Source organism: Saccopteryx bilineata, chromosome 1, assembly GCF_036850765.1.
Source record: "Saccopteryx bilineata isolate mSacBil1 chromosome 1, mSacBil1_pri_phased_curated, whole genome shotgun sequence".
NCBI lineage: Eukaryota > Metazoa > Chordata > Mammalia > Chiroptera > Emballonuridae > Saccopteryx > Saccopteryx bilineata.
This window is the reverse complement of record NC_089490.1, coordinates 345033456-345055797: the sequence shown is the minus strand read 5'-3', so window position 1 is coordinate 345055797 and position 22342 is coordinate 345033456. Positions and strand designations below refer to the sequence as shown.

Here is a 22342-nt window from a genome sequence, read left to right as displayed (position 1 = left end):
CAAGCTAAGGTTATAGATTCAAGCTCTACCACTTATTAGTTCTAAATCTCAGTTTCTTTAACCATAATGGAGTTATAGTGAGGATTGAATGAAATAATATAATGTGAAATGTTTAGCACAATGCCTAAACTACTCAATAAACATATTAGCAGCTATAGCATTATTTTTGTTATTAAGACAATTTCATTCCACCATAGAACCTGGCTGAAGGCCTACCATATATTCAAATTAATTCCCATTATCCCCTATTATTTCACCATATATTTTTCCCATATATTTCCCACATTTTCACCATTATCACTATACCACATACATGCACTCATAAGCTCTTCAGTAATCATTTGTTGAATTAAGTAATTTATTCCAATAATCATGTCAGGTTTGTTTGGTTTTTTTTTTTTGTATTTTTCTGAAGCTGGAAACGGGGAGAGACAGTCAGACAGACACCCGCATGCGCCCGACCGGGATCCACCCGGCACGCCCACCAGGGGGCGATGCTCTGCCCCTCCAGGGCGTCGCTCTGTTGCGACCAGAGCCACTCTAGCGCCTGGGGCAGAGGCCAAGGAGCCATCCCCAGTGCCCGGCCATCTTTGCTCCAATGAAGCCTCACTGCGGGAGGGGAAGAGAGAGACAGAGAGGAAGGGGGTGGAGAAGCAGATGGGCGCCTCTCCTGTGTGCCCCGGCCGGGAATCGAACCCGGGACTTCTGCACGCCAGGCCGACGCTCTACCACTGAGCCAACCGGCCAGGGCCTCAGGTATTTTTTTTATCGCTGTGCATTCCTGAAAAGATGTCAGAATGGGCTTCTATATTCCTATGTAATCAGATTATGACAACAGATTTAAGTGCATTTTTTTTATTCCAGCAAAACTGATACTTAGATTTGCCTGAATTTCTATGAAAGAATCCCTGCACTTTAGAATAGTTTTTTTCTTTTTTGTCTTTCAACTCCCTGTGGCTCCTTGTTACAAATAGAATTGTATTTTTCAAAACAGAATTTACTCTATCTATGATAAGCAGAAATGGTATTAATTAGGGGTTGCTAATTAGAAGGTATTAATATTAATTAGAAGGTATTACTCAGATGTATTAGATATTTATTAAAAGTAATTCACAGAAACTATAGAAAGGCCAGAAGAAGAGATACTGATAGAGGAGGGGGAAATATATATATATACGTGTATATATATATGTTTATATATATGAGGATGCTTAATATTATTAGTCATTAGGGAAATGTAAATTAAAATGATAATGAAGTACTACATACTTATTAGAATGGCTAAAAATTTTAAGACTGTATCAAGTGCTGACAGGGATGCAGAACAACTGAAACACACTGCTGGAGGGAATGCAAAATTGTGTAGCCACTTTGAAAACAGGCATTTTTAAAAATAAATTTAACATATATCTTCCAGTCAGTCTAGAAATTCCACTCCTAAAAAAAAAAAAAAAAGAAATTCCACTCCTAGGTATTGCTCCAAGAAGAATAAAAATACAGGTCCAAAAAAATTCCTGTGCTATATATACAGGTGGAAACCAAATGTTACAGCACCTTAATTCATAATAGCCAAAACTTGAAACAACCCAAATTGTTGTTATTAACTGGTATATAGATAAGCAATAGTATATCCATACAGTGGAATACTGCTCAGCTATGGAAAGGAATGAACTACTACTAATACATGCAGCAACATGGATGAATCTCAAAAATGTAAATGAAAGAAGACAGACACAGGAGGCTAAATATTTTATGATTAAGTTTATAAGACATTCTACAAAACTGTCCCTGCCCTGTGATCTTCTTGATCTCGATCTGATATAGTTTTTTGTATCAAGTTTGCATCAAAGTGAATTGGAAGCAGAAATGCTGAATTTGGTCAGTTTAGCGAGCAAGGGAATCAGGATCCAGGTTGGGTCACAGGTCAGTACAAGGTGATTTGGAGGTAAATCAGGGTACGCAGAACTAATAATAACAAGAGGGCAGGGAGCTGAGGTTGAGCTTGCTAGACCTGACAGTATGAATATCTGTTCTAATGAAGCCTACTATACAAGTCTGTCCACTTATATAGCCTTTAGTAGAAAGGGAAAATAACCATTATTAAAGCTGATTCCAGTTGCTCTCAGTGTATGATTTAACTACCTATAACAGATTTTCCAGTTCTGCTTTGGTTATCCCTTTGCAATGTGCTTTACTTGACCCTCTTTCGCAACTCAAAAATTGGCGGTGATAGAGACCAAACTTAAAGATCATGCAGACCCAGGGTTGCATCAGTTTATTAGTGCTTGCTTGTTTTCTGGCAAACAAAAGATTCTGAAGCAAAGGACCATCTTAATTGAAGTGTTTTTAATATAACAGATTTTAAAACGATAAGTTTGACTCAAATATAACCTGTTTCTCATAAATGCAACTTGTGATATAAAAAAAAAAAGAGCCTGTGGTTAGAACTCAAGAAACTTTGATTCTGGTGCCTAGGTTCAACCTGTTCAACTTTAGATAGGCCACTGACTCACTTACCTTATAAGGGAAGTGAAGCAGGTGGCCTGGTGCTCTCAAAGGTGCCATTCAGCTCTAATATAAATCCCAAATTCTAAGACTAGTCGATAGTGTGATTGGTAGGAGGAATGAAAGAAACGCCTCCATTTCTTAGACTTGACTTTTAGGCTTTTCAGCCCTCAGAATGGCAGGTCTCAGCTGTGTCCAGTGTTTGCATTATAACATATCTATTTTGAGAAAAAACTGGCATGGTTTATAAATAGGGATAGAAAAGTACTTGGGTTGTTCTTGCAACTACAGGCTCAGAATCAGGCTTTATACTTTTCCTTAGAGGTATATATTGCATTGACTCACTGTAAGGAACAATATTATTGCTCATATTAAATATTTTTTAAGTAGCTTTTCCACATTTTGGAGTTGTATTTTCTATGAAGGTGGATTTTATTTTTGACATGGTGGTGCCCTTTTTTGAGCTTGTATTCTAGTTCCTTTTTTATGTCAGCAAAACCGTAGCATTTAAAAATGAATTGAAATATTGGCCACTACTCCTATAGAGATTTTTGACTACATAAGCCAAAACTATAAAGTTAAGTCTTTGATGCATATGTGCATTTTTAATTTCTTATTTTTTGAGTTCCTCTAGTCCATTTCTCTTTTTAGTCAAATTCATTGTAATCCCATCACGAAAGTGTTGATCTTTGGGTAACCTTTATCGAAGCGTTGTATTAATCCACATTCCCTCACGGTAACAGACGGTTTGTATCAAACATATCATGCAGTTTAGCTCAAGCCCCATATGGAACTAATAAGCCACGCAATAAGTGGCCTTGTGTAGTTTGGATATGTGTGTGTGTGTGTGTGTGTGTGTGTTTTGTCTAAGCTGAATTTCTTCTGCCAAAACCTAAATGACAAAATGATTCCTGAACCCCCAGAGTCTTTCCAGGCCTTGAAAAAATGTGTTTATAAAATAAAAATAAAATTGAGCACTTTGATATGAAATTAGGCCTCTTAGCTCAATAGGAAGATACTCACTGTGTTTACAAACTCAATGTTTATTTCTCAGAAATACAATCACTTTATTTTTAAATGTGATCTCCAAAGCTATGAATAGTCTTACCTGGTCAATGCAACACCAGTGATCAAACTGAATAAACTAGTTAGTTTCAACTACAAAAGCTTTAACATAGTTGATATGTTTTCTTTGGTGAAACTCACAGGGAACATATAGTGATTTGGGATGAATCCAACATGAGGCTTTGGAAAAATACCATTATTTTAATACAAAAAGGTGATATGGAAAAGGAAAACATAGAAGATAGTTAATATTATAAGCACGGCTACAGTTGTCTATTGCAGTCTAAGTTTATTCTTTGCTCTTATTTTCTTTATTTTTGCTGGTTCTAGTAACTAGAGAGCCAGATCTCTCTGGTTACATTAGTTCAGGGATTTTCTTTTGCTAGTAGACAATAGCATTTGTTCATTTTTCAAAGGAAACCACTGAACATTACTATTCCCACTTCCCATCTAATTTATCATCTCTGTGTAGTTTTCACCTAGTAGCCTACTATAGAGTTGCACAAAAATTTAATTGCTCCTGTGGAGTTCTAAACCAATCAGAGTAAAGCTGAAATTCAAGCTAATTGAAACCAAAATTCCACTTAAAAACTGCTTAGACTCTTTGGGTGGTGGTGCAGTAGGAAGTTGTTACAAAGGTGTTTATTTCAGAGACTAATTTGAGGCCGTTAGACAGACCCAAAGCAGTATTTTATTTGCTCGGGTTTCTTGGCCTCTGCGTGAGAGCAGGAGCAGCGTTTAGGGAAGTGTGGTATTGATGGCAGTTGGTGAGGGCAGGCTTTGACGGGATGTGCAGTAAGTTTCTCAAAAAAAGGGAGCACTTGAGTCTTTCCCCCTGTCCTTCACAGTTGCCTCTGGCGTACTTTTCCTCATTCGCTCTCCTGCTTAGACAAGGCACAGTTTGGTTATGTAACGTACTCAGATTATATACATTCTATGGTAAGAACAGAGTTTGAGTCCTGGGCTATCATTCCAAAGACAGAGAACAGATTCACAGTGCTTAGCCTAGTAGACACTAAATAAATATTTGTTGAATGAATGACTAGGGTTGGTAGTAGCTTAGGAAATATAATTCTTTCTCTCCTTTCCTTCTTATCCTTATCCTTTCTTCCTTGACCTCGACCTTTCTTTTCCTTCCTTTTTTTGCTAATATCTTATCAGAGAGTTAACTTATTAAAGAATTAATAAAATTTTGGGTTCATTCCTCTCTTGAAGGAACATTACTAATAGTGGGTCATTTCTACCTGCCATAGTATATAGTATAAAAAGGAACCCCATCCTACCCTTCTGTTTATGTAAACTTCCCCTAAGGTGTCCAGAGTGTAGACTCTGCCATCAGCCCCACCGCTCAAGTCAATGTGTAAAGATTTAACTCTTCCAGCCAAGTTTTACTTCTGACACCATTAGAGGTGGGCAGAACCAGAAGTGGGGCCAAATGGGCTGATGTTCCTTCCTTACTCACATTGTGAATGTGCGCTACCTTACCATATTTTTATATCAAAATCCTTAGATGCTTGGTTCAAGCCTGTAATTTATAGAGCATTTAGAGTGGATTCATAGAACTTTGAAAGACTCTTACAGATGATCTAGTCCACGGGAGCTGACATTGCAAAAGAGAATGCCTGCAAGGGCTCAGGCTCCACTTGACCACCGCTCCCTACAGTTAGAGCAGTTCTCTGTTTGTTTCATAGTTTGGACTTCCACATATTTCAGCTGAACAAAGGACTCCAGGGCTACCAAAGCAGTCTGACAATTATTTGACTAGCCCAAGCAGGGGAAGGACATGCTCGTGGCCACACAACAGGGCTGGGTCTATCACCCAGGTCTTCGTCTTCTGACCAGTCAGATCATGTTATCAGTCTTTCCATTTCACTATGTAATTAGTTTAAAGATATTACATGTGTATGTATTTTTTTATTTTTTTTTTATTTTTCTGTATTTTTCCGAAGCTGGAAATGGGGAGAGACAGTCAGACAGACTCCCACATGCGCCCAACCGGGATCCACCCGGCACGCCCACCAGGGGTAACGCTCTGCCCACCAGGGGGCGATGCTCTGCCCCCCCGGGGCGTCGCTCTGTTGTGACCAGAGCCACTCTAGCACCTGAGGCAGAGGCCAAGGAGCCATCCCCAGTGCCCGGGCCATCTTTGCTCCAGGGGAGCCTCGGCTGCGGGAGGGGAAGAGAGAGACAGAGAGGAAGGAGAGGGGGAGGGGTGGAGAAGCAGATGGGCTCTTCTCTTGTGTGCCCTGGCCGGGAATCGAACCCGGACTTCTGCACGCCAGGCTGATGCTCTACCACTGAGCCAACCAGCCAGGGCCATGTGTATGTATTTTTTGCTGCCTCTTGGGAATGCTTGCAGTCAAAACCTTAGTAAATTAGTTTTTGTTTGTTTGTTTGTTTGTTTCTGTATTTTTCTGAAGCTGGAAACGGGGAGAGATAGACTCCCGCATGCGCCCAACCGGGATCCATCCGGCACGCCCACCAGGGGGCGACGCTCTGCCCACCAGGGGGCGATGCTCTGCCCCTCCAGGGCGTCGCTCTGTTGCGACCAGAGCCACTCTAGCACCTGGGGCAGAGGCCGAGGAGCCATCCCCAGCGCCCGGGCCATCTTTGCTCCAGTGGAGCCTCGGCTGCGGGAGGGGAAGAGAGAGACAGAGAGGAAGGAGAGGGGGAGGGGTGGAGAAGCAGATGGGCGCTTCTCCTGTGTGCCCTGGCCGGGAATCGAACCCAGGATTTCTGCATGCCAGGCCGACGCTCTACCACTGAGAGTAAATTAGTTTAAAAAAAAATAAAAATAGCACTTTTAAAAGTGGACAGTGTACTTAAGCTATTTTTGCCTTAGATTTGAACTCTTCCCCCCCCCCCCCACTTACTGGTTCTCATTCTGATTAGTTAAGTGATAGCTATATTGAGCACCAGTTTTATGCCCAGCCTAGTGGAGATGCTATGATAATGATAATCTAGAGAAACTATATATGTACTACAATAATAATAGGTATAGCTTATTGAGCTCTTACTGTGTACCAGATACTGCTTTGGGAACTTATATACTTTATCTTATTTAAACTTTACAACAACTCTGCAAGGCACATAACATCCTCATTTCCAATTAAAGAGATGAAATTCAGAGAAATGAAGTGACATACCCAAGTCAAACAACTAATAAGGACAGCACAGGTATTCAGACCAAGATCTTCTGCATCTAAGCTCATTCCAGTATGTCCTGATGCCTCTCAGTTGCCTCCCATACTGCATTAATTGACTTAGTTAATACATAGTTATCAATTACCTGTTCATTAGTAATGGCTTTACAAAGACATCAGATAGGAAGGGATTTGGGGAGAGGAGTAAAATGCCTCCTTAGCCTGGACCAGTCAGAGAGAGTTCCCTGCAGAAAATGGAACTTGTATTGGCTCTTTGGGAGTGGGTAGAATATGAACAGATGTAGAGAGAGAGACTCGGAGACAGGAAAGAGAGTTCTCTGCCATAGTGGTGAGTACTGTGTAAAAGGCTGTAAGGAAGGTTGTTAGTCGGTGTTGAAAAGCTGTTATATATATGGAACTTCATGATAAACAAATACACTATATTTACTTTATTTCTCCCTAATGAAATGCTAAAAATAAAGATAAAATGAAAATTATAAACTCACAAGCATGAAAAGAACAGAAGAAACAAGAACAGTTCAGAGTCAACAAAATTTTAGAAAATCACAAGCAAATAAATGAGTGATAAACTGAGTTGGCAGAATGGAGAAAAGTGAAACCTAAAGCCTTCAAGAAGCAATGTAATTTGAGCCATAGAATTTCAGAACAATGTAGGATTTAGAGGTACCAGTGACCTCATAGAGTGAGGAATAAGTCTGAAATTAGGAGGAAGAAAAGTAAGATTCTGAGTTACTTCCCCCACCCTGCATAGCTAACCAGCTACTTTTGCATATACCCCAGTGGGAAACTGGAGGATAATTTCTGAAAAAATTAAACCTGAGAAGCCCTGAACTCTGAACTGCCTGGTATCTGGGGCAAGAAGTAAGGTACCTTACTGGAGATAAGGGAATTCAAGGAAAGTCCAACATGCCAACACTAAATTCCCTAATCGCTTTTTCCTACCTAATTCCCAAAATGAGATCCAGATTATACCTGTAAGTAGAAGACTGAAGTTCTCCCTGGAAAAAAAATATAGTTCTCTCAATGAGAGCTAGTGCAACTGACATGCCCTCCATGGAAAGAGCTAGATTTCCACCCACTCATTCTAAACTGAAATCTCCCAGTGCGTGGACTGTCTCATCAGTTTTTTAAGTATCATTTGTAAAGATGAATGACAACAAAAGATTACTAGACATTAAAAGGAAAGCCTCTAATATATTTTTAAGTCTAAAGTGAAAGAAAGAAGAAACCCAGAAGTAAACAAATCAAGAAGGAGATAAAATAATAATAATAATAAAATAATAATGATAATAAAATAACATAATCAGAATTAGGGGATAAGAGTTTTCATATTGAAGAACTCAGTTCCTTCAATAACTAAGTAACAGCACAATGAAGGAAAAAAGAATCCAAACAAGGCTAATCACTGAAATTTCAGAAAACTAGGGTTAAAGAATAAAATCTTGAGTCCCTGGCCAGTTGGCTCAGTGGTAGAGCATTGGCCCGGCATGTGGAAATCCCGGGTTTGATTCCTTCTCCACATAGGAGAAGCGCCTATCTGCTTCTCCACCCTTTCCCCTCTCCTTTCTCTCTGTCTCTCTCTTCCCCTCCCGCAGCCACGGCTCCATTGGAGCAAAGTTGGCCCTGGCACTGAGGATGGCTTCGTGGCCTCTGCCTCAGGCACTGGAATGACTCCGGTTGCAACAGCGCAACACCCCAGAGGAGCCGAGCATCGCTCCCTGGTGGGCATGCCTGATGGATCCCCTTCAGGTGCATGTGGGAGTCTGTCTCTCTGCCTCCCGGCCTCTCACTTCAGGGGGAAAAAAAAAGAATAAAATCTTGAAAGCTTCCAGAAAGAAGAATAAGCTCACATACAAGGGGTAGAGAATCAGAATGTTATCAGGCTTCTCAGTTGCCATATGCAAAGTGAAATGACAGTGAAACAATACTCTAAAAAGTCAGAAGAAAATTCTTCTCAGCCTTGCAGTCTAGACCCAAGCAAATGGTTATTCAAGTGCAAGAGTGGAATAAAGGTATTTTTAAATATTCAAGGTGTCAAAAAAGATGCCTCCTATGCTCAGCTTTCCCAGAAAGATATGATATTATAAAATATGCTCCACCAATATGAGGCTGTGAGGCCCTGACTGGTTAGCTCAGTCAGTTAAGAGCATCATCCGGAAATGACAAGGTTGAGGGTTCAGTCCCCGGCCAAGGCACATGGGAAGCAACCAAAGAATACATGACTTAGTGGAACAACAAATGAATGCTTCCTTTCCCCCTCCCTTCTCTCCCTTCTTCTGTCTATCTCTCTAAAAATCAGTAAAAATTAAGTCCTAGCTGGATAGCTCGGTTGGTAGGAGTGTCGTTCCAGAGCATTAAAGTTTCCAGTTCGATTCCTCAGTCAGGGCACATACAAGAGCAGCTCGATGTTCCTCTCTCTCCCTGCTTCTCTCTCTTTCTCTCTCTCAAAAAAATGGGCAGTAAATCAAGAAAGAAGTTATGAGATCTAGGGAACAACAGCTTCAACACAGATAAGAAGTAAACAACAAGTCCAAGTTGATGGTAAAGGAAAATTCTAAGAAGATAAAAATGGAATAACCTAGAGAGCAGCCAGTTCAGATTGGAGCAGTGAGAGGGATGCTTCAGGGAATATCTCCAAGGGGAAAATGGACTTGATAGGTTAAATGGTGTTTTTAATCAGATTGAGAAAGATTTTAAGGTTTTGTCCTAGTTTGGGAGAATCTAGTGATGAGTACATAGGTATCCAACAAGTAGTGCTATCAACAAAGTAGATACTCAGCAAGTGGAAAAAAAATGGCAATTAGCACTCAAGAAAAACAAAAAACTACAAAAAAGAAGAATAGTATATTACATACATAGTTCAGCAGTGAATAATATTTTTGTAGGTATAGTAAACACTAAATATTGATTTAACAAAAAATGTGATTTTGAATATCTTAAGAGGATGAGGAGAAGTATATTTGGGAGAATAGTGAGTTAAATCCTTGTATTTTTTTGATGAAAAGTCAGTAGACGGTGGGTAAGGTGGTAAAATGTTTGTGTAAGAAAAGAGTAACAGGCCCTGGCTGGTTGGCTCAGTGGTAGAGCATCGGCCTGGCATGTAGGAGTCCCAGGTTCGATTCCCAGCCAGGGCACACAGGAGAAGCGCCCATCTGCTTCTCCACCCATCCCCCTCTCTGTCCTCTCTGTCTCTCTCTTCCCCTCACGCAGCTAGGGCTCCATTGGAGCAAAGATGGCCCGGGCGCTGGGGATGGCTCCATGGCCTCTGCCTCAGGTGCTAGAGTGGCTCTGGTCGCAACAGAGCGACACCCCAGATGGGCAGAGCATCGCCCCCTGGTGGGTGTGCCTGGTGGATCCCAGTCGGGAGCATGCGGGAGTCTGTCTGACTGCCTCCCCGTTTCCAACTTTAGAAAAATACAAAAATAAGTAAGTAAATAAATAAATAAATAAATAAATGAAAAGAATAACATAGGAGAGCCAACTTTCATTTTTCTTAGTAGGAACATGGTAGATGGTGTCTAAAACTGGAAGGGAAAAAATAAGCAGTATTAATATATTATTCAGAGATATAAAGGTAAAGAAGAAGAGGCTAAAAGCAGTTGCTACTGAAGAGCAGAGAACGGTTGCTTTTTATTATAAGCCTTATAGTAGTTTTGACTTAAAAAGTACATATTCTTTGTTTTAAATAGTAACTTATTTGTACTGTGTGTGAATTTCTTTTTTAGTTCTATATATTGAAAGTAAAAGGATGACATGGTAGAAAGAATTTAGAGTGGTTATTAAGAGATTCTAGCCATGGCTTTGTCCCTTATCAGCTGTGTGAGTTGGGGCAGTACACGTGATTTACCAAATTTTAGCTTCTTCATTTATGTAAGGAAGGGGTTTGGAAAAGATGATCTCTAGGACCTCTTTAAACTATAATATCCTAAGATTCTGTGATAAAGACTAACAGTGCTATGCAGCAAATGAAGAGTTAAGACCTGGGTAGAGGCTTCAAATGCCCATATTTTCCTTTTTTGGTTGAAATCAGATTTGCAGACAAATTTTCATTGTGGTCTCTGAAAAGAATTCAACACCCACCTTCCATTGTGGACCTGGGGCCAGCAATTGGCTATGTATTGGCTCAGGGACACATAGCTTAGTGTTATTTCTGTATGGTTTTTTGATATTTAATATTTTTCAATATGAATCACAGGTGAAATTTCCATGCCATGTGTAAACAATTTCACTTTTTTATTGAAACAATGAATTCAGGAATGTCATATTGGGATATCAGCCATTTTGCTTTTATCAATGTATGGAAAAAAATGCTTTTATATTAATATAAGAAATGATGTCATTTAATATGGAGTAGACGTTATAATTCAAGGTCAGCAAATCTCAGGAGGTGATTTAGGTCACCAAGCTTAGTTTTGGAAAAGTAAAAGAATATTTTCTCTTTGTCTTCTCAAGTGTTTTTTTTTACCAATTTTCCTCTCACTTTGGGGTGAATGGTGGGGTATTATGGTTGTGAAAGGAGGCTCTGGCTAATAATGTCTTTACCATTGAAACACATGGTCCTGGAAAATTTACTTCCCCTTTCTGAGCTTCAGTTTTCCTATCTGCAAAAGGAAAGGATTGGCTTAAGTAATATTCAAAATACCTTTTAGCTTGAACATTCTATGTTCTAATGCCCAGCTTTATGTGAATATTCAAGAGACCTGATTAGGTTTGTGGTTTCATTTAAAAATTCAATGTAGTTAGAATGAACTTTGCTGTTAGGTGAAAAATATCAATTGATTACTAAATAGAAACAAAACAAAACTTTATTTTTTTGTTGTTGGTAGTGGTTTTATTTTTTAAGAAAAGAAAATATTTAAAAGTTTGACTTAGTCACTTTTAAAGTTAGGTGCTTAAAAAAGTAAAACTTCAAAACGGATGACCCTTCACATTTGTACCCCAGTATACAGTTTACAAAGCACTTTTTTTCATTTGAAAAATTTCTAGAGGGCTATGTTGCATATGTATTGCGTACTTGATATCATGTATGTGAGTACGTGTATAAATATGCACATGTACCTATCTCAGATCTTGTTATGGTCAGTTAAGGAAGCAAATGATATTCAGAGACAGAGTGAGAGGAGGCAAGGGACAGATGAAAACCATTTAGCAAGTTTCCCAAGGTTCATAGAAAGATACTTAATTTTAGAAAATCAGCCTCTAGCAGAAATAAGTAAAAAAAAAAAAAAAAAAGAGCAGATCAAGCCCACAGGCCATAATTTCCTCAGGTGAGACCTATAACTCTGTGCCCTGGTTCTGGCTAAAGAGGGAAATCATAGATGCAAGAGAAATGTAGTGTACAGCCTTTGTCAAAATTGGCTTTCTCTTTATTTATTTAATAAGCACTAACTGAGCACTAGTACTATGTCAGACACTGTTGGGAATCAAATACAACATGATTCTTACCCTTGATTAAGGGAAGGATCAGTGAAAGAAGGGATAATGTACTCAGAGTATGTAATACCAGCCTTCAGTATCTAGGATAAAATGCTGGTTTTATGTCCCTGGAATTGATGTTACCAAGTCCTACAGAGGTCTTCGAATATCCCGATTCCACACTTAGTCATTCTTAGCCTTTTCCAGCAGAGGCAAGGGAGTGAGGAAAGGCTACTTTTAAACATCATCCCAAAAGTGTGGTTGATGATATTGGGATCATACATTCATTTTCTCTCTTACAGTTTTAAAAAAGACATGTTTAATCATGTTTCTGAAGCATTGCCTAGTATCTGCCAGAATTTCATTTAATTCTATTTTTCTACCTTTGCAGCTGAGATATCAACATGGACTTGGGACTCCAGACTTGAGGCAAACCCTTCCTAACCTGAAAAACTTCATGGAACATGGACTGCTGGTCAGGTGGTGAGTACCTTTATTTCTGATACTCAGAAATTGTAATGTAGCTACTAACCCTGAAACTTTTCTGACTTCCACACTGCTTCACACTGGCCTTCTGGATTTTCTTCTATAATAAGATATCTGAAGAAAAGGAAAGGCAGCCACTGTACTTTTGCAGGTCTAAGTGCCAGTCTGGCAAAGGAGGGTGAAGCGCCTTCAGGAGGGGAGGTTTGGAGGACTGCAGTTGAACACTGAGAGGTTGCCTGGGCACGCAGTCCTTGAGCACACTGCTGCGGCAGAGACTGAGGGCAGCTCTGTGACTCCTAAAAGGGACAGACACGGAGCCCCTAAGACTTTTCTAAAGAACAGATGAAGGTCATTAATATAGAATGTACACACGGATCAGTGTCTGTGAGTGTTAAGGGAAGGAAGCACACAAGGAGCAGGTCAAGCTTGTCAAGACCTAGTCTTGAGATCAGGAGGCACATGCTAGAATGTTTCTTGTGTTTGATGGTCTACCATGAGGGCAAGCTGTGCCTTCAAAGTGCTTTGTCAGGATAGACATGACTCTTTTAAGAGAAAAGGGGAGATGGAGATCCAAGAGGTGGCAGAGTAGATAGAAGTTAACCTACCTCTTCCCAGGTCCAGAGTGGAATTACAGCTTAGTTATAGAACAATCAACCTGAATGACCAACTGAACACTAGCTGAACAGAAGTCATATAACCAAATATTTACAGAAGAAGCCACATAGAGACTAGTAGGAAGGGCCAGAGATGCAAAAAGTAGTGGCCCCCCATCCATTTGGGGTTGTTAAGAATTGAGAGGGATATCTCAGCTACAAAAGTCCCCTTAAGAAGCATGAGGTCTCAATCTTACATTGGCTTCCCCAGCCTGGAGCACCAGGGGAAGAGGAGCCCACATAACATATTGCTGTGAAAATCAGCAGGAGTTCATTACCCAGGGTGATATGGGAGTCTTCTAGAAACCCAGGCACCTCTTATATAGCCAGCTTACAAAATCTCATCTGGGGACACTCACCCTGTGCTCCAGCAGAGGGAACATGGTTTGGAGTGAAATGGAACCATGTGAGAACAAACTGAGTTGTGTGGCTGGGGAAAGAGAGCTGATGGGACAGCTTCCAGATCCCTGTGCTGGGTACCTCTCCCACACTGCCTATAGATGCCACTCACTTTTCCTGAGTTGAATATTCCCCTCTGTACTGCAGCATCAGCCTAGAGGAAAAAATAAGCCATACCCTCCTGGCTCCCTGTTGTTCTGCCCTGACAAGCTCTTGTCCTGCTAAAGTGTCAGCTGCCTAGTCCTGGATGTTATAGACCGAGTCTTGTGGCTCTGGGGCAGGGACCATTTTCCCCTCACACACCTGATCAGTGCTCCCCTTCCTGTGCAGAGCCCTCTTTTCACATGGCCAATGTTGGTCTGTTTTGGCTGCATAAACTCTGCTGGCTTTACCCTGACAACTTCCTGAGACTCCCAAACCCACCACAAAGGTCCAAGCACACTCAGAAGGTAGTAGCTGGTCTTGGTATACCCAGAGACTTTTGATGAGTGGCCTCAGTCCCAGCACTGGCACCAAGCTTGAATCTGTATCAGTGTGATGAACACCACTCACCCTTCCCTGGTGACTCACTGAGAGCCTACCTCATGCAACTTGAGTACCTCCAGAGGCCCCTATAGTGACTGAGCCTGGCAGGCAGCTGGCATACAGAAGCAGATTTCAGAGTGCCTTGGGCCTTTTGCTGACTTGACCCCAGGCTTGGTGCTTGTGGAAGCTGGCCTTGGTGCACAGCTTGGCCCCTCCCACATACACACAGGCATAGCAGAGGCAGTGACAAAGTGTGAATTGTTGTAGCTCCAATCAGGTAGCCCAGAGCTGGTCACAGGGAGCAGCCGACATTGACCTTCACTGGAGTCCCTCTCAAGAGGCCCTAGAACCAACGCACCAGGTGGCAGATTCAGACCACATCAAACCATGACCCAGTTCCACAAGCAGCACATCCAAAGCAAAATCTCAGAAGACACCAGACCCAGTGGGGGCAAATTTCACTTCATGTGATCAGTCCCCACATAGCAGCCTATACCCTGTGGTTGGGAGTCAGTCCTCACAGGCAGCCAACCTGAGAATCTATTCTACACATAAAGGAGCCAATAGCAATTAAGATTCAATTACAACAGGAGGGCTAACATAACCCATACAAGTGACACTCCTGGAGCACCTTGCATAGGTGATCAGGGAAACTGCACTGCTGAGCCCCACAGGATACCTACTACGTAGGCCACCATACCAAGACTAGGAGATAAAGCAGATCTACCTACTACATAGAAACAAATACAGAGGGGCAGCAAAATGGGGAGACAAAGAAACACACCCCAAAGGAAATAACAGGAGAAATCCCTAGAAAAAGAACTAAATGAAACAGAGGCAAGCAATTTACCAGATACAGAATTTAAAACAATGGTTATAACGATGTTCAAGGCACTTATAGAAAGAATGGGTGAACACAGTGAGAATTTAAAAGGATAGTAAGTATAAAAGAAGACATAGAAACCATATAAAAAGAACCAATCAGATATATGAAATAAAGAACATATTAAAAGGAATCAGTAACAGGTTGATAAAGCAGAGGATAAAATCAGCAATTTGAAATATAGGTAGCAGAAAACACCCAGTTAGAACAGAAAAAATAATTTTAAAAAGTGAGGATAGTTTAAGGGACCACTGAGACAACATGAATTATAACAACATTCATATCATAGGGGTGATGTGAAGAGAAGGGGGTAAAAGAGAGCAGGGGATCAAGTACCTATTTGAAGAAATAAGGACTAAAACCTTCCCTGACTTGGTGAAGGAAAAAGATACACAAGTCCAGGAAGCACAGGGAGTCCCAAACAAGATGGACCCAAAAAGGCCCACACCAAGGCATATCATAATTAAAATGGCAAAGATTAAAGACAAAAAGATTCTTAAAAGGGGCAAGAGAAAGACAGTTACCTACAAAAGAGCTCCCATAAGACTATCAGCTGATTTCTCAACAGAAACATTTCAGGCCAGAAGGGATTGGCACAAAATACTCAAAATGATGAAAAGCAAAGAACTACAAGCAAGATTACTGTAGCCAGCAAGGGTATCATTTAAAATTAATGGAGACATAAAGAGCTTCCCAGATAAGAAAAAACTAAAGAAGTTCGTTACTGTCAAACCAGTATTACAAGAAATGGTAAGGGACTTCTTTAAGAAGAAGAAACAGAAAATAACAGCTGATGCCAACCCAAGAAGACCTAGAAATAACACAACTGAAAATTGGAGCCAGACAACACCAAACCTAGACTCAGCCAGCCCTACAAACAATACACCCAAACACACAGACATAATGGGAAGACAGAGAAGAAGTGCAATCCAAATGAAACCACAAGAGAAATCTCCAGAAAAGGAACTGAGTGATATGGAAATAACCAAACTGCTGGATGCAGAGTTTAGAATAATGATTGCTAGGATGCTTAGGGATCTTAGAACAACAATGGATGGTCATTACGAACACCTAAATAAAGAGATAGTGAGTATAAAAAAGGACACTGAAATATTAAAAAATAATCAGTCGGAGATGACAAATACAATATCAGAAATGAAGATCACAATGGAAGGAATTTAAAGCAGGATGGCTGAAGCTGAGGATCAAATCAGCGAGTTGGAGGGCAAGATGAACAAAGGCACAAAAGCAGAGCAGAAAAAAGAGACATTTCTTCTGCATCCCAGTCTGACACTCTATCCACTGCGCCACCACCTGGTCAGGCTAAAAGAGACATTTCTTAAGAAGCTTGAAAAACCTCAACTAACCTAACCCTTCATCCAAAAGAACTAGAAAAAGAACAGCAAGTAAGGCCCAGAGGTAGTAGAAGGAAGGAAATAATAAAAATCAGAGCAGAAATAAATGACAAAGAAGCTAAAGAAACAATATGGAGTATCAATGAAACCAAGAGCTGGTTCTTTGAAAGGGTAAACAAGATCAATGAACCTTTAACAAGACTCACCAAGAAAAAAAGAGAGAAGACTCAAATAAATAAAATTAGAAATGAGAGTGGAGAAATAACAACCTACACAACAGAAAAACAAAATAGTGTAAGAAAATACTATGAAGAACTGTATGCCAAAAAATTAAACAACCTAGGTGAAATGGACAAATTCCTTGAAATATATCATCTTCCAAAAATCAATCTGGAAGAATCAGAAAACCTAAACAGACCGATTACAACAAAAGAGATCGAAACAGTTATCAAAAAGCTCCCAAAAAACAACTCCTGGACCCGATGGCTTCACTGGTGAATTCTACCAAATATCCAAAGAAGAACTAACTCCTATCCTTCTCAAGCTATTTTAAAAAATTCAGGAGGAAGGAACACTTCCCAGTTCTTTTTATGAGGCAAGCATAATTCTAATTCTAAAATCAGGCAAAGACAACACAAAGAAAGAAAATTATAGGCCAATATCCCTGATGAATTTAGATGCAAGAATTCTCAACAAAATATTAGCAAATCGGATCCAGCAATACATGAAAAAAATCATACATCATGATCAAGTAGGACATATTCTTGGGAGGCAAGGATGATACAACATTTGTAAATCAGTTAATGTGATTCACCACATAAACAAAAGGAAGGAGAAAACCCACATGATAATTTCAATAGATGCAGAAAAAGCATTTGATAAAATCCAGCACCCATTTATGATCAAAACTCTTAGCAAAGTGGTAATACAGGGAACATACTTCAACATAATAAAGGCCATCTATGACAAACCCACAGCCAACATTATAATTAATGGACAAAAATTAAAAGCAATTCCCCTAAAATCAGGAACAAGGCCTCCTTTCACCACTCTTATTCAACATAGTACTGGAAGTCCTAGCCACAGCAATCAGACAAGAAGAAGAAATAAAAGGCATCCAAATTGGAAAAGAAGAAGTAAAACTATAATTATTTGCAGATGATATGATACTGTATATAGAAAACCCTAAAGTCTCAGTCAAAAAACTACTGGACCTAATAAACGATTTCAGCAAAGTGGCAGGATATAAAATTAATACCCAGAAATCAGAGGCATTTTTATACACGAACAATGAAATGTCAGAAAGAGAAATTAAGGAAACAATCCCCTTCACTATTGCAACAACAACAAAAAAAGTACCTAGGAGTAAATTTAACCAAGGAGGTTAAAGACTTGTACTCAGAAAATTATAAAACATTGATAAAAGAAATCAGGGAAGATACAGACAAGTGGAAGCATATACCATGCTCATGGTTAGGAAGAATAAACATCATTAAAATGTTGCCTGACCTGTGGTGGTGCAGTGGATAAAGCGTCGACCTGGAAATGCTGAGTTCGCCAGTTCGAAACCCTGGGTTTGCCTGGTCAAGGCACATATGGAAGTGGGTGCTTCCGGCTCCTCCCCGCTTCTCTCTTTCTGTCTCTCTTTCTCTGTCTCTCTCTCTCCTCTCTAAAAATGAATAAATAAAATTTTTTAAAAAAAGTCTATATTACCCAAAGCAATTTATAAATTCAATGCAATACCAATTAAAATACCAATGACATACTTCAAAGATACAGAACACATATTCCAAAAATTTATATGGAACCAAAAAAGAACATGAATAGCCTCAGCAATCTTGAAAAAGAAGAAGAAAGTGGCAGGTATCACACTTCCTGATATCAAGTTATACTACAAGGCCATTTTACTTAAAACAGCTTAGAACAGGCATGTAGATCAATGGAACAGAACAGAGAACCCAGAAATAAACCCACATCTTTATGGACAATTGATATTTGACAAAGGAGGTAAGAGCATACAATGGAGTAAAGACAGTCTCTTTAACAAATGTTGTTGGGAAAACTGGACAGCTACCTGCAAAAAAATGAAACTACACTACCAACTTATACCATGTACAAAAATAAACTCAAAATGGATAAAGTACTTAAATATAAATCATGAAACCATAAGTATCCTAGAAGAAAACTTAGGCAGTAAGCTCACCAACATCTGTCGCAGCAATATCTTTGCTGAATTATCTCCACAGGTAAATGAAATAAAAGATAGGATAAACAAATGGGACTGTATCAAACTAAAAAGCTTTTACACAGCTAAAGACAATATGAACTGAATAAAAAGACAAACCACACAATGGGAGAACATATTTGACAATACATCTGATAAGGGATTAATAACCAAAATTTATAAAGAACTTGTAAAACTCAACACCAGGAAGACAAACAATTCAATCAAAAAATGGGCACAAGAAATGAATAGACACTTCTCCAAAGAGGACATACAGATGGCCAATAGACAAATTAAAAAATGTTCAACATCACTAATCATTAGAGAAATGCAAAGTAAAACCACAATGAGATACTACCTCACACCAGTCAGAATGGCGCTCATTGACAAAACAACACACGATAGGTGCTGGCGAGGATGTGGAGAAAGGGGAACCCTCCTGCACTGCTGGTGGGAATGCAGACTGGTGCAGCCACTGTGGAAAACAGTATGGAGATTCCTCAAAAAGTTAGAAATGGAACTGCCCTTTGACCCAGCCATCCCACTTATAGGAATATATCCCAAGGACACCATATCACCAACTGAAAAAAGAAATACACCCCCATATTTATGGCAGCATTGTTCACAATAGCGAAGATCTGGAAACAGCCCACATGTCCGTCAGTGGACGAGTGGATTAAAAAGCAGTGGTACATATATACAATGGAATACTATGGGGCCATGGAAAAGAAGGAAATATTACCTTTTGCAACAATATGGAGAGACCTGGAAACTATTATGTTGAGTGAAATAAGCCAGGCAGAAAAAGAAAAATATCATATGACCTCACTCATATGAGGAATCCAAGGAATAATGAGAACTGAGGAACAGAATTGAAACAGAGGAGGGATCAAAGGGAAGAGAGGAAAAGAGGACAGAGGGAAAGAGGATGATAGGATGGGATAAACCTGAAGGGAAGGGAGGAGGGCACTGTAAGGAGGGGGGCAAGTGAGGGGGGATGCATTCTGGGTGACCCTAGAATCTATGTAAACACACACACACACACACACAAAGAAATCAGGAAATAAAGCCAGATCCAAACATAGCAAAATCATGTACAGTCATGTGTTTTAATAGCTTGAAAACCAGCTTGTAAGGCAATTTGGAGATTATTCAAAAATACAATTAAGTGAGCATCTTGGGCGTCGGGAGAAGCGGCAGTGGCCAGGCAGCCCAGGTTCACGAAGACACCCAGCACACGCCCGCGCGGCCGCCACGATGCCTAAAAGGAAGGTCAGCTCCGCCCAGGGGTCGGCGAAGGAGGAGCCCAAGAGGAGATCAGCGAGGTTGTCAGCCAAACCTGCTCCTGCAAAAGTGGAAATGAAACCCAAAAAGGCAGCCGGAAACGATAAATCTGCGACAAAAAAGTGCAATCAAAAGGGAAAAGGGGAGCAAAGGGAAAACAGGCTGAAGTGGCTAACCAAGATCCTAAAGAAGATCTGCCTGCAGAAAACGGATAAACTAAAAACGAGAAGAGCCCAGCCTCAGAGGAAGCCGGAGAGAAAGAAGCCAAGTCTGATTAATGTCATACGCCACGTCTTATCAGCGGTCCCTGTCTCCCTTCTTGTACAATCCAGAGGAATATTTCTATCAACTATTTTGTAAATGCAAGTTTTTTAGTAGCTCTAGAAACATTTTTTAGAAGGAGGGAATTCCACCTCATCTCATTTTTTTAAGTATAAATGCTTTTTTTTTTAAGAGGTGAAATCATTTGCTGGTTGTTTATTTTTTGGTACAACCAGAAAATAGTGGGATATGAATATGGGAGGCTTTGATTGTCTTGGGTGTCAGCTTAACATTCCATAGATGGGGAGTAGTTTTTATATCCTATAACACAGAGCATACTAAATGGCAATTTGGAGTCAGTTGTGCATTTAATGTCTTGAATATTTGAAATTGCTTCTATTCCCATGGTTTTGGTAGAATTGTTCCCTAAAGAAAACCACTCCTTGATCTTGGCTCTCCCTGTCAGAAGTTTGTGCACTCTGTAACATCTCTGGTGTGGTAGTCCAGTGTTCCTAGTAACTGTGAATGTGCTGTGAAAGATTAAGAATTTGATTATGTAGTACATATGATATTAAATTGTGAATTAGTGGGACTGATGTGACAGTGTGTCAACATTTGAAGATACTAGTACTTGATACTCTATCAAGGAAAATTAGCCCCAAATTTTAAGCTGGAAAGTCACTGGAATAACTGTTTAGAAAAGAATCACAACTACATGACTACATTTTTGGTACGTTTGTTAAGAATTGTGTACAAATTGAAAAGTCTGTGTACTTATCCTCAAAACAACCAATAAAAATCTCAATTATGAAAAAAAGAATACAATTAATCCCAGGAACAAATGTGATTGAAGTACTTTGCCATAAAGAAAAAGTACCTAATCGATGTCAAACATAAGGAAAAAAAAGAAGAAACAATAAAAAAGAAACATAATTATAAAGAATAAAATGGTAGTAAATATGATATATTTCTATCAGTAATCACTTTAAATGTAATTATTTCAATCAAAAGACATAGGATAGCTGAAAGGATAACAAAACAAGATCCTTACATGTGTTGTCTACAAAAGACCCACCTCAGAATGAAAGATAAACACAGAATGAAAATAAAGGGATGGAAAAGATAATTTTATGCAAATGGAAACAAACAAACAAATAAAGCTGGGTAGCAATATTTTTTTTTTTCCCCTGAAGCTGGAAATGGGGAGGCAGTCAGACAGACTCCCACATGCACCCGACCGGGATCCACCCGGCACGCCCACTAGGGGGCAATGCTCTGCCCATCCGAGGCGTCGCTCTGTCACGACCAGAGCCACTCTAGCGCCTGGGGCAGAGGCCAAGGAGCCATCCCCAGCGCCTGGGCCATCTTTTTGCTCCAATGGAGCCTGCCTTGGCTGCGGGGGGAGAAGAGAGAGACAGAGAGGAAGGGGGGGTGTGGAGAAGCAGATGGGCGCTTCTACTGTGTGCCCTGGCCGGGAATCAAACCTGGGACTTCTGCATGCCAGGCCGACGCCCTACCACTGAGCCAACTGGTCAGGGCCGGGGTAGCAATATTTAGACAAAATATACTTTAAAACAAAGGCTATAATAATAGGCCAAGAAGGATATGATATAACAATAAAGGAACCAATCCAACAAGATGATATAACCCCAGTAAACATTTATATACCCAACATAGGAGAATCTAAATATATAAAGCAAAACTTGATAGACATAAAGGGAGAGATTGACAGTAATACAGTCATGGAAGAGGATTTTAACACCATATTGATATCAATGGATGGGTCTTCCAGACAGAAGATCAACAAGGAACTAACAGCCTTAAATGATACACTGGACTAGTGGATTTAATAAATATTTTCAGAGCATTTTACCCCAAAGCAGCAGAATACACATTCTTTTCAATTACACATGGCACATTTTCTAGGATAGGCCATATCTTAAGATAGAAAAGAAGTCTTAATAAATTTAAGATTGAAATCATATCAGGCTATCTTCTCTGACCACATGGTATGAAACTAGGAATCAATTACAAGAAAAAATACTGAAAGACAAACAGAGGCTAAATAACATATTACTAAACAGTGAATGGGTCAACAATGAGATCAAGGAAGGAATCAAAAG

General features: G+C 39.9%; 1 protein-coding gene and 1 pseudogene across 3 annotated transcripts in view; both read left to right on the top strand.

The window, feature by feature from the left end:
- UVRAG (UV radiation resistance associated) overlaps nucleotides 1-22342 on the top strand; it is a 361575-nt gene that overhangs the window by 311281 nt on the left and 27952 nt on the right. For all 3 annotated transcript variants that reach the window (XM_066249903.1, XM_066249894.1, XM_066249913.1), the window contains one exon: nucleotides 12541-12632. In XM_066249903.1, the coding sequence (XP_066106000.1) occupies nucleotides 12541-12632 (92 nt within the window). The remainder of the gene's footprint in view (nucleotides 1-12540; nucleotides 12633-22342) is intronic.
- Nucleotides 19759-20236, top strand: LOC136320552 (non-histone chromosomal protein HMG-14 pseudogene; annotated as a pseudogene).